General features: G+C 54.2%; 2 protein-coding genes across 2 annotated transcripts; both read right to left on the minus strand.

Moving 5' to 3' along the window:
• Positions 1-781: 781 nt before the first annotated feature.
• On the minus strand, positions 782-6,528 carry NCLIV_026040 (putative structure specific recognition protein I; the record flags this gene model as incomplete). Its single annotated transcript, XM_003882798.1, has 12 exons — positions 782-823; positions 997-1,115; positions 1,283-1,430; positions 1,964-2,096; positions 2,688-2,874; positions 3,240-3,430; positions 3,934-4,106; positions 4,366-4,459; positions 4,804-4,927; positions 5,206-5,311; positions 5,750-5,941; positions 6,421-6,528. The coding sequence occupies 12 exons, from the start codon at positions 6,526-6,528 to the stop codon at positions 782-784; spliced, it is 1,617 nt and encodes a 538-aa protein (XP_003882847.1).
• Positions 6,529-9,813: 3,285 nt separating this feature from the next.
• On the minus strand, positions 9,814-15,231 carry NCLIV_026050 (conserved hypothetical protein; the record flags this gene model as incomplete). Its single annotated transcript, XM_003882799.1, has 8 exons — positions 9,814-9,946; positions 10,283-11,416; positions 12,001-12,131; positions 12,725-13,006; positions 13,372-13,538; positions 13,937-14,536; positions 14,866-15,033; positions 15,186-15,231. 8 exons carry the CDS (start codon positions 15,229-15,231, stop codon positions 9,814-9,816), a joined length of 2,661 nt encoding a protein of 886 aa, XP_003882848.1.
• Between the last annotated feature and the right edge of the window lie 4 nt (positions 15,232-15,235).

Here is a 15,235-nt window from a genome sequence, read left to right on the forward strand (position 1 = left end):
TGCGGAATCCGATTCGAGGCGTACGAGAGTGTATCGGTCCCTGATGGGCCCTCGAACGCCACACATCTGCTCACATGTGTCTATATGGATTTCTCTGTCGCCTCTCGTGAAGAATTCGAGTTCCGGCGTTTCGCACGGAGAGCCGGGAAGATGGCCTGCGTCTCTGTGGAAGTTCAAATCGGGATCTTCGAACTTGAAAGAAATACGTGCCAAGTGCGTGTTTCGATACGCTCTCAGGCGCGAAGCGAGGGACGACTCGCAGAAGGGAGGAAGCAAGAAAAGCGAGCAAAGAGAAGGAAGAGAGCTAGCGAAGTCGAGAACAAAAGAGAAAGCTGATGAGGTCAGGAACTGTAGCCTTTCTACCGGCAGTGACCACGGTGGGAAGAGAACGAGAAAACGCGGGGATCGCTGCGGCTTCTTTGTCAGTTGCGTGGCAGCGTTTGTCTCTTCTCTGGAACTTCCAGGCAGGCTCTCACAGGGTAGGGTTCTTTCGGTCTCCGTCTATTTAAAGACAGGCCACATGCACAGACTGCACCCATCTCGCATTCGACGAGGCACAGGTCAGCGGCCTCGACGCAAAAGAGAAAAACCGGAGCACGGCGCGAGACTGGCGCATGCACAGCTGGATGCGAGACAAGAAGGCAAAGCACGACACGCAAACAAGTCCCTCCGAAACGCTTCATTTCGACGGTCTGCTTCTGGTCAGACACAAGGTTCAAGTGCGACAAATGCTGACACAAACACGAAAAGACGCTATCTCAACCGCGTCTCAAGACCACACTCAGTCTCTCTCCTTCTTCCGCTTCTTCTCCTTCTTCGATTTCTGCAAACAACGCACATATACACGTCCAAGTGTCATACAAGATCTACTTTTATATATATATATATATAGATATAGGCTCCACGAGGGGTACAGTTACAGTACAAACAAGGGTTTTCTCCCCTCATCTTCCCGGGTACGCGTACTCTGTTTCCTCGATTGCGCCAAGTGCCCACCTTTTCCTTCTTCTTCCGTTTCTTCGATTCCTTCGTCTCCTCTTCCTCTTCCTCGGACGGTGACTCGCTCGCGTTGTCGTCTTCATCATCATCATCGTCCTCCTGGAAATCTTCGTCCTCTGAAGAGACACACAAAGGAAACGCATGCACGCAGATCCAGATTCGTGGTGTGTAGGCAGTGTCTGACGCGGATTTTGTTTCTCGGCAAAGAGACCAGCGCCACGGCTTGGTGGGCCGTATTGCGGCGGACCCTCAAACACGCATGCAGTCGATCTGTGCGAGTTACCTGAATCCGAGCCGTCTTCGTCGTAATCGTCGTCGTCCTCGTCGTCCGAAGGCAAATCCGCGGCCTCCAGAGCGCCGCCACGCGACGGCTCCGGCGTCTCCATGTTCTTGATGCGAATACCCTTCTCAACCAAAAAGTCCACGAGGGGCTGAAAAACGCGACAAGAAAGAAGACCCGACTTCCTGAAGAGTCGCAAATCCCTCACCAGACGAAAAGGCAACCATCTCAGAGAGAAAATAAGAAAAAGGGCGAGAAAGAAGAACGGGAGAAAAGAGAGAAAGAGAAAAACGAGAAAACAGAAGAAGGGAAAGGGCGAAACAGAAAGAAAGAGACACAGAGACAGGGCACCAGGAGGAACTGAAGACGGGTGTGGTGCTGTGTCAGTCCTTCTCGAATTGAAGAGACAGCAAGACAGCGAAGCATGTCGAGGGAATTGTAGTGAACAAGCAACTTGGAAGGTAAACAAGACCTCACACTCTGCCGAGTGTCCTTCCCCCAGCCGCGTCTTTGCCTTAACCAAAACCGTCCGGGGTCTTCGGTAGCCAGCGACAGGAGGGGGGAGGGGCCGACGCAGGTATCTCTAAAGTTCAAACAAAACGTTGCGAGACATTTTTTCCGCGTGTCTCTGGACCGGCTGCAGATGCGAGCTTCCCCCCTCCGATCTCTCGTCTCAAAGCCTACCTTGTACTCGTTTCTGTCGATGGAAGTGAACTCGAATTCGCCGCCTCCTCGAACAGAGACCGTGAACGCGAAAAAACGATTCGTGGTACTCGCGCCGGTGCGGCTGAATTCGACGCTCACCACGTCGTCGTATCTGCGGAAAAACCGAGCGCAAGACACCGCGCAAAATTCAAGGCGCCAGCAAAGCACTCGCGCGGACAGTGTGCATTCCCACCCATACACGCGCACACCTACGTAAGCAAATACGCGAACAAATGCACACATACGTATCTACGTATATAAGTATATATGTGCGTAAGTATCGGGGTACAGGCGTGTGTGTGGGTGTGTACGTGGAGACGCCCAGAGAGGCACTGCACATCGCTCGAGCCTGTGCACATAGACGCAGCGCCGTCTCGCACCTCCACCAATGCGTTTCTCCAGACGACACGTGGCCGTCAGGCGAACGGTGCCTCTCCTCAGATGGGCAGGCACTGCGCATGCACGTCTGCTTGCTTCCTGCTGGCGTTACGCACCTCCTCGTACGCTGGGAGAGCTGCAAAACGTGGAGTCACATTGCTGCCCTTCTACATATACAAATATACACATATACATACATATACATCTACATATATGTACATATATGTAGATGTATAGATATAGGTGTAGGCGTGAGACCGTACGAGTGTGTATCGTGTGCCGAACGTCCTTTTCAGATGAAGCATTTCGACGGCCTGGGCTATACCTGACGAAGATGACGGGTTTGACGATGAAGAGGAAGGACCGATTGAGAGGGTAGAGGTGCCCAGACTGCGCGCGGTAGCTGCATGCGATACCGAATTGCTGCTTCACACTCTTGAAGTCTCCAGGGACAATCACGCTCTTGCCCACCAAGGCGCGAAACAGCCTCGTGACCACGTGGAAGGTCTTCCCTGAAACCGGCAGAACAAAATCCTCGAGAAGGAGCAAAACGGATGCAGATGCAGACTCGCGTCCCGTGCGCAAAACGCCACAACACGACACCACTTTGTCCCGAGGCAGTGACACAGAAAAAACACGCCGCCACATATATATAAACACTCACGCGTATATACATTTATAAACACATATATGTATATATATACATATATGTATATATATACATATACATGTATATATATATATATATATGTGCAATTGCCGTGACATCAGGACTTTTATCGATTTACGTGGAAGACAGATCACGCACGTGCTTCACAGATAAGGCAGCCACAGACGTGTTTTTCCACAGAAAGAAGGCCGAGGTTCTGGGCGGTACCTTCAATGAGTTTTTCAAGGCCACGCTGTTGGAGCTCTGCGGCCTCGAGATTCACTTCGACGCTGTGCACACTCTCGCTGTCGAACTGCATGACGACGAAAGGATACGAAGTCTGTCCTTGGCGCATGGCGTTCTCCAGCGAGAGAATAAAGTTGACGTGAGGCGAGTTCGGTCGGGGGACAAGAAACATTCTGAAGCGAAAAAAGGCAAGAGACGGAGGAAGACGCGGGTGCGCTCGGCCTCCAGTGCCGCTCGAGTGAGACGCGGCTGCACGCGGCGAGCTGGGCAACGTCAGACACGGGTGTCTCCAGAGACGGTCGCAAGAAAGAACAGCCTTGTGCTGCGCGTTCTCTCTCTGTGGCGAGGGCGACTCGCCGGTGCACGATCTTTCACACCACGAGGGCGCTTCCCGTGGCGTTAGAAATTCCAGAAACCAATCCGTCCTACACAAATGTACTTACATGCACATATGTATATGAACATATATATATATATATGTATGGGTATGTGTGTATGGATATGTGTGTATGGATATATACACATATATACATATATACATGTATACGTATATATATATATATATATATATATATATGGATGTATGTAGCGTGTGGCACAGGCAGTATGGATGGACCCAGATATTTATATAGCGGGAGATTTGACTGGAGACATCCCGGTCGTGCAGCAAGCGTACCTGTTGATGCTGGTGTACTGAATCGTGTAGTCGTAGGACTTTCCATGGAACTTGAGAGCTCTTCGTCCAATGTCAATCTCGTAGCGTCCACGGGGCACGAGGAGAGGCACATCGTTCAGCAACGCCACGCTGTCCATCTTGGTCTCTGCCACGCCGCTCTTCTTGACTAGTTTCTGCGAGAAAAACGTTTCGCAAAGCAGTGCAGCTTTCTGTCCTCTCGCGTTCGATCTCTTGTCTCTTCTGTTGTCTCTCCTGTTGTCTCTCCCGTGTCGCTGTCTCTCTCTGCGTTCAGTCTTGCTGTGTTTCGTTGCATTTATCGAGGTCAGTAGACGCAAAGAGACAGTCGGGGACTCTTCGTTTTTTTCTTGTCGCATACACGGCCTCGAACCGTCGAACTGCCCCGACGCGTGCACGAGAGATTTTCTCTCTTACCTGCTTCAACTGTTGCAGAGGGCCCTCCGCGTCGTCGTCGCCTGCAAAGGGTTGGTAGAAGCGAACCTCGAGGAGTTGGTCTTCTTGTTGATCTCTAGGAAAACACGGAAAACCCAAACCTCTCACAACACGCGGTCGGCCCGACTCTCGAGACACCGGAGCGCCGTGACACTGTTCACAGAAGTTCGGTTCGGCCGGCTTCTTCCTGGCGAGAAGAAAGATGTGGGCGAGGAGAGAACGCAGCGGGGGTGCTCGGCGAGAAAGAGGAAGGCGCGAAGAGGCGTGACACGCACGTGGGCTGTCGAGAGGCCTTCAGGAGATCCGGCGACGCGACGAATGGGAAACACGGTGGAGGACAAAAAGACTTTTCCAGGGTCGCCCCTGTCACACTCGGCGAGTCGTCTCTGCCTGCGGTTTTCTTCGAAAGACCACGCTTACCGAGTGTCGTCTTGAATCAGTTCGATGGCCAAGTCGTTTTTCGACGGCGTCGTCACCTGCGCGATTTCCTGCGCGTGGATGTCGAACGCTGGACAGCCGTCCAACGTCAGCTGCAGATTGTTGCCTGAAAGTGGAGAAAGGGAAAGAAAAGCAAGACAGTGCGCCGCAGCGACCTGCAAAACAGCTCGGCAGAGAGGGCGAGCGCGGCGAGAGAAAAAGCGGGAAAGAAAAACAAAAGGGTCGACGCCCGACGAGACCCGCGAGGGAGAGCAGAGCAAGAGGTGACAAACGAAACAGCGAAGACGAAAAAAGGCGGGAAGAGAGCAGCACAGAAAGGAAGACGGGAAGCTAAAGAGAGACGGCGAGAGAAAGCGAGTAACGGATTTGTCACTTGTTGTGTACCTTCCATTTTGACGTCTCCCCAGTGCCAGCCTCGGTGAGCTTGGAGGGCTCTCTGGAGCTTAACTTTGAAGTGTGTCTCAAAGTGCCGACTGAGATCTGCGAAATTCTGGAAAGTCCAAAACGTTTCGAAAACCACCATAACGTCTACCTTTGGGAGAGACGAACGTCACGTTTGCTCGACCTACAAACGCCGAGGAATCCCCAGTTCTCTCTTTTCTATCCGCCCTTCCCTCCCCCCTCCGAGAAAGCAAAGACGGGCATTCCCGAACCGAGCTGCCAAGAAACGACAGGCGGCGCGGCACTCTCTGGAAACCATCAGCGACGTGCGGCCAACCGCGCTCTCAAGATGTTTCTCGCAGTTCCACTCCACGTGAACACGTGTAGGCACGAGTGGGTTTTTAACCATGCGTGTGTCGAGGCGTGCGCGAGTGTGTGTATCCCCAGATAGCCACGTCTTCCGCAAATGGGCTGTCTCTACACCCGACTCGCTCCGCTCCTCTCAGAAATCGCCACTCCCGGTTGGAGAGCGTGCGCGTTTTCCTACCTTTTCGTGAAATCCATCAAACCGCACCATGAGATCGTTTTTGTGCGGGCCGAGGAGAATGCGAAGCTGGTAAGCGTCGGCGCCCGTCATGACCCACGAAGCGCGGACAATATCCGCAGCTTTGTACTGGTGAACGCTACCGGTCTTCCGATTCTTCCAACCGAACAAATCTCCACTCATCTTGAAGAGCCCCTAAAAGCACACACAGTGCGATTGCAGAAGGCACAGGCAAAGAGCACAGGTGCGAAGAAAGGAAACAGTCTTGTTCCACGGGGACCTACGTGCATGCAAACAGAATGGCATATATATATATATATATATATATATGCTTTTGGTTTCATCTGTGTGTTGCCCACACGCCACGAGGGAACAACCCCGCGCGACGAGCCTTTCACAGTCGCCCCCGACACACACACACAACAGAATCCAGTGGACTTCCTCAAATGCCTCACAGTGCGTCCTACCCGCGAATGCTTCCAGTGCCCGCTTCAAAGCTTACATATATATATGTATATGTATATGTATATATATATATATATATATATGTATATGTCCGTGTACGTTGATGTATGTGGTCTGTGTGTGCTGACGATTGTTGACTGATGCTATGTCCGGGAGGGGATGGGGAGAGAAGGCCTGGGCTGTTCTTTGAGGAAGGTCTGTCCGCTTACCATGTCGTTTCTCCCGAAACCTCGAATGTTTCCGAGGGCAATTGCAGGCCCTGCGGCGCCTCCAGCTGCCGGAGGCGCCGCAGCGGGCGCGTCAGTTGCGTCTGCCATGAGTGGAAAAAGGAGACGGCCGCGCGTCGCCAGAAGAGACCGGAGAAAGCGGTCGGAGCAAGACCACGCGTTCGCTCAGAGAAGAGAGAAGAGAAGAAGAGAAAGGGAGAAGAAGAGAAGGGAGAAGAGAGAAAGGGAGAAGAAGAGAAGGGAGAAGAGAGAAAGGGAGAAGAGAGATGCGCGAACACGTGGAAGGAGAGTGCAAACGCGAAGAGTGCAAAAAAAAACAGAAAGGAGAGGAAGAAGACGAGGAGCGAGAAGTGAGACAGGCTCAGGGGGGAAAGACGCGGGGGGAAGAAAGCGGAGGAAAACTTCGAGGCGGAGATTCAGTCGAGACACGAGGAGAAGAAAGGTGACAAGGAGAAGTAAAAAGCCAGACAGGCGGACGAGGGGGGAAATGTGGAGACGGAAAAACGGGGCAAAGGAACACGAGAGGCAGCTTCACGGGCCGAAGCGTGAATCTCCCACGTTTCAGGGGAGAAACGGGGCAAGCGGCCGTTCCAGAAAGAGTGTGTTTTGCGAGGCGAAGAGAGGACAAGACACGCGGAAGGTTGAAGACAAGAAAATCGAAAACCCTGAGGGAAAACCTGGACGGGAGACACGGAAAGGTGGTCCCGTGTTTGGAAGAGCGCTATTTTGTTGCATGCGTGTGGCGTTCCTGTCGTGTGTGCACACGCGTTTTTCTCCCCCCGGAAAAAATCGAGAGAAAGCGGTTGTGTCTCCTTTGCTCCTTTTTCCCCAACAACTCGACTTTGGCAGTCTGTTTGTCTCGTGTAAACGCTCGCTTTCCTGAATCGTTCCTTTCTCCCGCCTTGCCTGGTCACCTTTCTGGACCCCCTCTGTGCACGCTGCGGGCGTCGGCCGGATGAAAAAATACTTCTTTGCCAGTCTGATTCTCTACTTCTCTTCCTGCGGTTTGCTTGTGCCTCTTTAGTTGCGCTCAGAATAACCAGAAAGGACGGTGGTGAATCACAGTATCCAATACACCTCACGAGACGAACAGTCATATCGCAAGGACACACCAGCAGTGTACGGGAACCGGATAAAGAGGCTTCACAGACGCACTACAGGAAATACATTTGAGGCACTGAATATGCATGCATCTTATCTATATAAGATATATGTAATGCAGTAGAGTTTTTTGTCATCCCTCAGGCGTTTGCGTAAAGACCAGCGAGAAAACGCCCATGAAATATATCCCTGTAGAATCGCACACGTCCTGGAGACTCGGCTGTGGTGTCTCTGTCCTGAGGGTCGTCTCTGTTCAGAATACGCAGATTGGATTCTTGTTGGCCTCTCACCTGTTTAGGAACTGGATGAATGCCTTTTCGCGTGGTTTCAAGGATCCGTTGCTCGACGCTTCCAAAGTTAGATCGCCGCTGCTACGCCTCCTCTAAGTATTCCCTATCGCTTAACATCAGGAATGAGACTACCAAAGGGAATACGATATTTGGACAAAAGTACACTCAGGCTAGCAACCACTGGGAAGCTGTTTTTAAAATGGTGAGACAACTGTTCCTTCCCGCGTGAGAGCGAGGCCTTGATGCGTCCCTGTGAGCGGCTGGTTCTCTCCGCCGGTGCTGCGCTCTCAGAAGGCAACTCGCATTTCGCGCAGATTCCGTTTCGCGCGCTTTTGTTTTCTCCGGCACCCAAAAAAGTTCCTTCCCTCTCTTTGGTTCGCCTGTCTGGTGGCTCTCCGGCGTGCCCGTTGAGTAGAGACTTGAGAGGGAAATGTGGGCGACTCTCACGGCAGACCCCAATCACTCAGCTTCGCGACAAATGCGTGCCTGCCGCTCCTTTTCAGGTTAAAACCACCCGCGTCTACACAGTTCTCGGGAGGACAAGGATTCAATGTCAGCAGAAACACGACTCTGGTGTGTGCATGTCTCTGTGTGCTTTATTGTGTTTCGGCACTGCTTCTGAATCCCTGTAGACGCTGACTTCATAAAACCCAGAAAGACATTGATAGAGCGTGTGTATATGTATGTGTGCTTGTGTGTGCATATTTTTGCCAGTTTCAGCTATAAACAGCGATGGCGTCACGCTTTTCGTGGGATAGAGTTCGATCTGTACAGCGACCGAACGTTAAACTCTTAAAACCAGCACACCGCTGAAACGGGGTCGTGTCGCCTGAAGAAAACCCCACCGCAGTGAACAAGTCTGGAGATCCTGCGCAAAGCAAGTGTATCCGAGGCGTACATTTGCACTGACGAAAGAACCTCCTCCCTCTTTGCGGCGAGCGGGGAAAATGGCCCACCGCATCGCGCTCTCTTTTTTTGTGGCTTCTGTCTTCGCTTTCCATGCATGCGGCCGTTCCACACATCTTCCATAGATCGACAAAGGTTTTCAAGACAAGAACTGACGCTGGCGAAACGGGTAAAAACAAATGAGAGACGGGTTAACATAGAACCCAAACACACACACACACACGCAGACACACGTCAGCGAAGCGGAAAGAGAAGCGAGGGAACAACCTAAACAGGGTGTTCTTGTTCACTTCAGAAGAACGCGAGCCTTTCGCCCGCAGCATGGGGAGGAAAAAACGAACCGAGTCTTGACAAGTCGCCGCCGACGCGCTGGCGCCATAAACTTCGGGTGCATAGAAATGTGCGTTTTCCCGAAAATACCAGAGAAACGTCTGCGAGGCAAGCGCCCCGGCGTACACACGAAATGCATCGCGAAACACGCATGCAGAGTCGGAGATCGACGATCGCCACATACACACACGAAAATCAAATTCACTGTCTTAAAATGTCGAAAATGCTGAACCTCCCGGAGTCGATTTTGAAAATCCGCCCTCGAATGGACGGGGACAAACAGGCACAGCCTCTAAGGCGCAACGGACTCCCTCGCTCGTCGCGTCTCGGGGGATCCTCTCTTCTGATCGCAGCCCCTTCGAGACATAAAACGCATAAAGACTCGCTCTTTCTCTCTCTCGTGGCATCGAAGGACGCCTGACGATCCTTTTCTACTGGAACGCAGATCAGACTGCGTGTCCACGCAGATATACCCAGCAATGTGTTTGATCTTTCGCACGGCTCCTGGAGGGAGAGACGCTACAGGACTGGAAAATTTGAAGAAAGTGAAAAAGACACGTCGAGTCACGACAGGCAGTTCCGCTGCCCAGTGCACCAGAATACGCAGAGACGGGACTTTCTGCGCAGTCCCCGATCCGCTTTGCTCCGCCAGACTGAGAAACGTTCCCGTGTCCTTGGGCACTGAGGCAGCGCTGTAGGGTCTGTTGCCTTTTTGTCGCCGTTCGCGGTCTCGCTTGGCCGTGGAAACTCACCGGCGCGACTTCTTGTCATCTTTTCGACTCGACTCTTTGACAGACCCCTTCTTCGAATCCTTCTTCTCTTTCTCCTCCTTCTCCCCTCTCGTACGCTTTTCACTCTTGTCTTTCTCATGCGTCTTGGATCTGCAAGGAAAGGCACGTCAGCACTGCAGCCGTTAAAAAACGGGAACACGGAGGAACCAGAGACAACGCAGCAAGGAGAGGCGAAAAAATCTCCATCTCCCGATCCGCCCGTCTGCCTCACGCGTAGAGATCACAAAGCCATCCGGCTCATACCCTCACTCCTTACACAATTACCTATGTATATACGTATGTATATATACATAAAAATATCTATTTACGCTTGAGTTTGCAAAGCAGCTCTTCACGCTGGATAAGTTGAAGAAGCCTTCGCTTCTAGGGCATAGCTCGAGGCTGTTTCTTTTTCGGCCGGGACAAATCGCCCAGTTGATCCCTTACTTTTGTTTTTTGTCTTCCTTTTCGTCGGTGTTCCTCTTGCGCGAGCTCTCCGCGTGAGAAGCGGAGCGCTTGTGCTTGTCTTCCTTCTTGCTCTCCTTCTTGCCGTGCTTCTCCTTTTCCGAGCCGCCCCTCTTCTTCTCGGTCTCGTCCGACCCGTGCTTCTTCTTCACTTGGGCCTTTCGGTCCTTCTCGTGACCGTCCATCTTCCTGTGTTTCCGTTCCCCTTCTGTCTCTTCGTCATCTTTGCTCCTTCGCCTCTTCCTCTCTCCTTCGTCTTGGGTCTTTCTCTTTCGCTTCTTCTCGTCCGTCGCGCGCAGCGAAGACTGACGCGAGAAACGGCCGCCGCGCGTCTCGGCTGTTCCGACCCGTCTTCCTCGCTCTTCACTGCCACTCTCCTCGCTGTCTCTCTTTTCACTCGCGCTCATCTCTTCCTCTCTCTCTTCCTGCCTTGTCCGCTCGCTCGCCGAACTCGCGTCGCTGGAGACAGATTCGCGCCGTGAGCCTTTTCCGTCGCGCTTCGCCTTTCCGCTGCCTCTGCTCCGCTCTTCAGACGAACTTCTCGCGGAGCCACGGCTCGACGCCCTGGACGGCGACCGGCTCTCAGACGCACTTCTGCCCGAGTCGCTCTTGCCCGAATCGTCCTCGCTTCCCCTGCGCTTCTCACTTCCCCTCTCCGCGGCGCGTCCCTCAGCCTTTTGCTTGCGGCTGATGCTCAGGAGGCTGTTCGCGGCGCGTCTGTTCGCCGACGCTTCTTCTGTCTCTTCGTCGCTCGCCCCCCTACCGGACACCTGCGACCGGCTTTTCCCCCTGCGCTCAGACTCTTCTCTTCCAGAAGATCCTCCGCGGCGGCTCCGCGCACTCCTGCCTGACTGCGAAGAACCGGCACGCGAACTCCGTCGGTCTCGGCTGTCTCGGCTGCTCCGCCGCGAAGACGAGCGACTTTCCTCGCTCGAGCCACGGCTCCGGGATGCATCCCGGCCCTTGGAAGAGACAAACGAACGCGATTTGGAAGAACGCGAGTCAGGAATGACGCTCGACCGCGCGCTGCTCCGAGTGCGCGAAGACCGCTCACTGCCGCTCAAACTCGAATCCACTGAAGAGCGACGCCTCGAGTGCCTGCCCCGACTGCGAGACCTACAGAAAAAAGAGAAAGGAACGCGAGAGTGGAAGAAAGATCACGGAGGGTCTTTCACAACAGAGGAACAAAGTGTGTGCGTGTGCGTGTGTGTGTCTGGTCTTGTTGGCGCACAGGAGAACCTGCGCCAACGCAAATTCACGCTTTGACAAAGCGACTGAAACGCGCACGGCGAGACGTAACTACGCAAGGATGTTTCTGGGGCTGGGCGGAAGCCTCGAGGCCAGGAAGCGTCCAGCCACACCAGCTCCAGTTAGGCGTGCGGCAAAGGACAGCAAGTCAAAGAGAAGAACGCGCAAAGGACAGCAAGTCAAAGAGAAGAACGCGCAAAGGACAGCAAGTCAAAGAGAAGAACGCGCAAAGGACAGCAAGTCAAAGAGAAGAACGCGCAAAGGACAGCAAGTCAAAGAGAAGAACGCGCAAAGGACAGCAAATCAAAGAGAAGAACGCGCAAAGGACAGCAAGTCAAAGAGAAGAACGCGCAAAGGACAGCAAATCAAAGAGAAGAACGCGCAAAGGACAGCAAGTCAAAGAGAAGAACGCGCAAAGGAAAGCAACGGCCTCCACTGAGAAGCACGCGTACCTTCCTCGGTTGCGGCTTCGATCGAGCTCTGGCTTCTTCCCCTTCTCCTCTGCTTTCCTCAGTTTCGTCGGCAAGTCCGTGACGTCGATGAAGTAGAGTCGCGACGAAGAGTCGCCGAGCATGAAGCAGCTCTGAGGCGAAACAGGAAAAAGACAAAACGGTTCATTCAGGTCGCACAGAAGACGACCGGCCTTGCTGGCGGAACACGGCTCGCCTGCTGACAAACGTCGCGGAAATTCGATCTTTTTTGTGTTCACATTGGTATAACTCAAATCGAATAAACAGAGACATTATAGTACCTAAGACTGGGCCTTGCCCCACACGCATCTGCTTGGCAGGTATACACTGCAACTGCGTTCGCGCCCCTGTTGCAAAGACGCCTTCGCCTCTCGAGATGTCGATGGTTTTCTTTCTTCATCGTGAAAAAGTCGCTCCACAGTCCAAACCAGCGAACCGGCCTCTTCCTTCGCTGCTCTGTGCTTTTCCTACGGGGGTGTCTGTTTCCGGAGCTTTTCCAGGCAAAACCGCCGTCCCCTCAACAAGCGAGCGTCTCGACGCCGCGGCGGCGTCTTCCCTGCCTGGCGCTATCCAGTGGTCTCTCCCGTCCCGGTTTTCTTCCTGTGTTTGAGAAGCGGATCTGCTCAAATCCAGAACCTAAATTCCGTCAAAAAATGCGCCAAGACGCGTTTGTTCTCGCGCATGCATTTTCTCCCAAAACACTCACTCGATGGTCCATCAGCGCAACACGTTCGTCGCCGGCCTTGACGCGGACTCCGTCTCCTTCTGCGGGCTTCCAGGCGGAGAAATCCTCCGCGCTGCTCCGTTTCGCGCCTCGGCCCTTTCCTCTCTTGTCGCCTTTAGCTAAATTGGACGCGAGAAAGGGAACCTTCGCGTTCGGCACCAGGAGCGCGTCGCCCGCCAGCGGACAGAAGAAGAAACACCCGCCTTGCTGGTGCAATTGCTTCACGGCAAAGAAGACGCTGCAGTGCTGGCCTGCAACAGAAGACTGGACGGTCGCAAACAAAGAAGGACGAGGAATAGGCAACGGCGGCCAGAACGCAGGGGCGACGCAAAAACGGGCCGTGTACATGTGTGGGTTCTCCAGAACGACGCAGATGCATGCACGCAGCACAAAAACATGTAGATACGTATATACAGATGTATGTGGTAGATCGAGAGAGAGCCTGTGGCTCGTGAGGCGCGCAGGAAGTGTCCCCTTTTTCCCACGGCTGCACAAATACACGGGGAAAGATATACGCCCACAAGCGCACGCGCTTCAGCCTTGAGAGGAGTGTTGAGTCATCCAGAAGATATGCCTCCAGAAACACCAGCTATGCCTCCAGAAACACCAGCGTCCAGATGAAAACTTACATGACGATCGCGGATGTTCGCCTGCTTTCCACTGCTGCCCCAAATGAGGTGCGACGCTTCGAACGGCACGCGGCCGATCTCGCGGCCGTGCTCGTAGATGAAAACTTGGACGAGGCCTGCCGGCGGCGGCGTGGCAATCGCCGGGGGGCGATACGGTCCGGAGACGGCTGAGACAAGGCAAGCGCGGCGACAGGGCTTCCGTTTTGGAAAAACAAAACAAAAACGGCGGCGGGCAGGAGAGAGCGGCGCGAACCTCAAAAGAGAGCGGATGTGAGAACGCGCATGTGCATGCGCTGCTATTGGAGCGCGTGCGAAAACCAAAGAGGCAGAGAGGACGTGTCCACGCAGAATCATGAGGACGCGCGTTCTTCGACGAAACAAGGATAAACACGTCTGCACAAGTACAGGTATAGGACCACCCGTCTTTCTGCGATTCGCACAAGCTCAGAGGCGTTTCTCGCCACGGTAGACGTCCTTTTTTCCTGGCGAATTTTTGGAGTCCACGGAGTCTCAAGGGGACTTTTTTGCTCCTTTGAAAAAGGGCTCTCGCCTGGCGAGCGCTTACGTTGGAGAGAGAAGAGTTGGTCGTCTTCCATGGTGTCGCTGTCGGAATCCCCCTCGTCCCCCCTGCTTGCCTCTTTCTCGTTTTTCCCGCGTTTCCCGCCCGTCTTCGAGTCACGGCGCGTGTCTCGAGGCCGTCCCGCGTTCGCGCCATCGCCCACGCGTCCCGTGGAGAGTCGTCCCGAAAGCTTCTGTTCAGACGCGCCCTCCCCGTCCTCGAAGGATGCGCCTCCCTTCACGGTGTCTAGGCCTGGTTCGGTCCCCGAGAAGATGCTAGCCGATCCGCCGGACCCGCCGACGTGGAGCTTCAAACCAATCGACGTCTTTCCCGTGATGCGTTGCTTTCTGCGGTAGTTGCTTATCGCCTCGCGCGCGACTTCGCGAAGAACGTCGTCGGTTACCGCAGAAAGGATCTCCGTGACTGCCTGCTTGACTTGTACCTCCAGCGGCGGCAAGTCGGGGCTGGGGGAACCAGAGGGCGAAGCCTCGCCGAAAGGACGCCCCTCCGAGAGAGGCAGCGCAGCCGAAAGAGACGAGGCGTCTCCGCCCGGGGCATTCGGCGAATCGCCTGCTTCGGACGGCGCCGACGGAGTCAACAGATCGCCTGAAAGGAGAGGCGAGCGCACCGGAGAAAGCCGGTCAAAAAAGGGGGGAACCGAGGAGAGCGAAACGGGGAGGACACGACTGGGCTAGATCAAAACGAAGAGGGGACAGGTGACGGGAGGGAAGCGCGCAAAGAGCAACACGGAGACACACACGCAGTGACAGAACAGGGAAACGCGGTGGAGCGGCCGAGGCACGAGCGGGGAGAGAGAAGAAACCACACTGAGCGCTCCTCTCCGCGCTCGATGCTTCGAGTTTTTCACCGTGAGTCTCGTCCGCCTCCCACGGGGCTGTTTTCGGGATGCCCGGTCTTTAGGCGCGCCCGCTCACCTGCGTTGTCTTTGTCTTCGTCGTCTTCACCGTGGTCGCCTCTGTCTCGTCCTGCGTCAGCCTTCTTCCCTGCCTCTCTGACTGCATCTCGCAGCCATTGAGGGATCGCACCCGCAGACGCCGCACTCGCCGGTTTCTCCGAAAAATCTTCGGCCTTGTCTTTCGACGCTGAGGGCCCACAGGAACCAAAACGCGAGGTCGCGACTTGAGGCGCGGAAGGCGCGTGGGCACGTCGAGGCAGGACGGTTAGGCCGATACAAACACAAACGGTACGCATGCATGTGTTTTTTCTGCGTATCGTATCTGCACTGCCTGTTCACCTCTGGCTACTAACGTGTCTTTCCATACAGCCACTTGATATCGCATGCGC

This window comes from Neospora caninum, chromosome VIIb (assembly GCF_000208865.1).
Source record: "Neospora caninum Liverpool complete genome, chromosome VIIb".
Taxonomy (NCBI): Eukaryota; Apicomplexa; class Conoidasida; order Eucoccidiorida; family Sarcocystidae; genus Neospora; species Neospora caninum.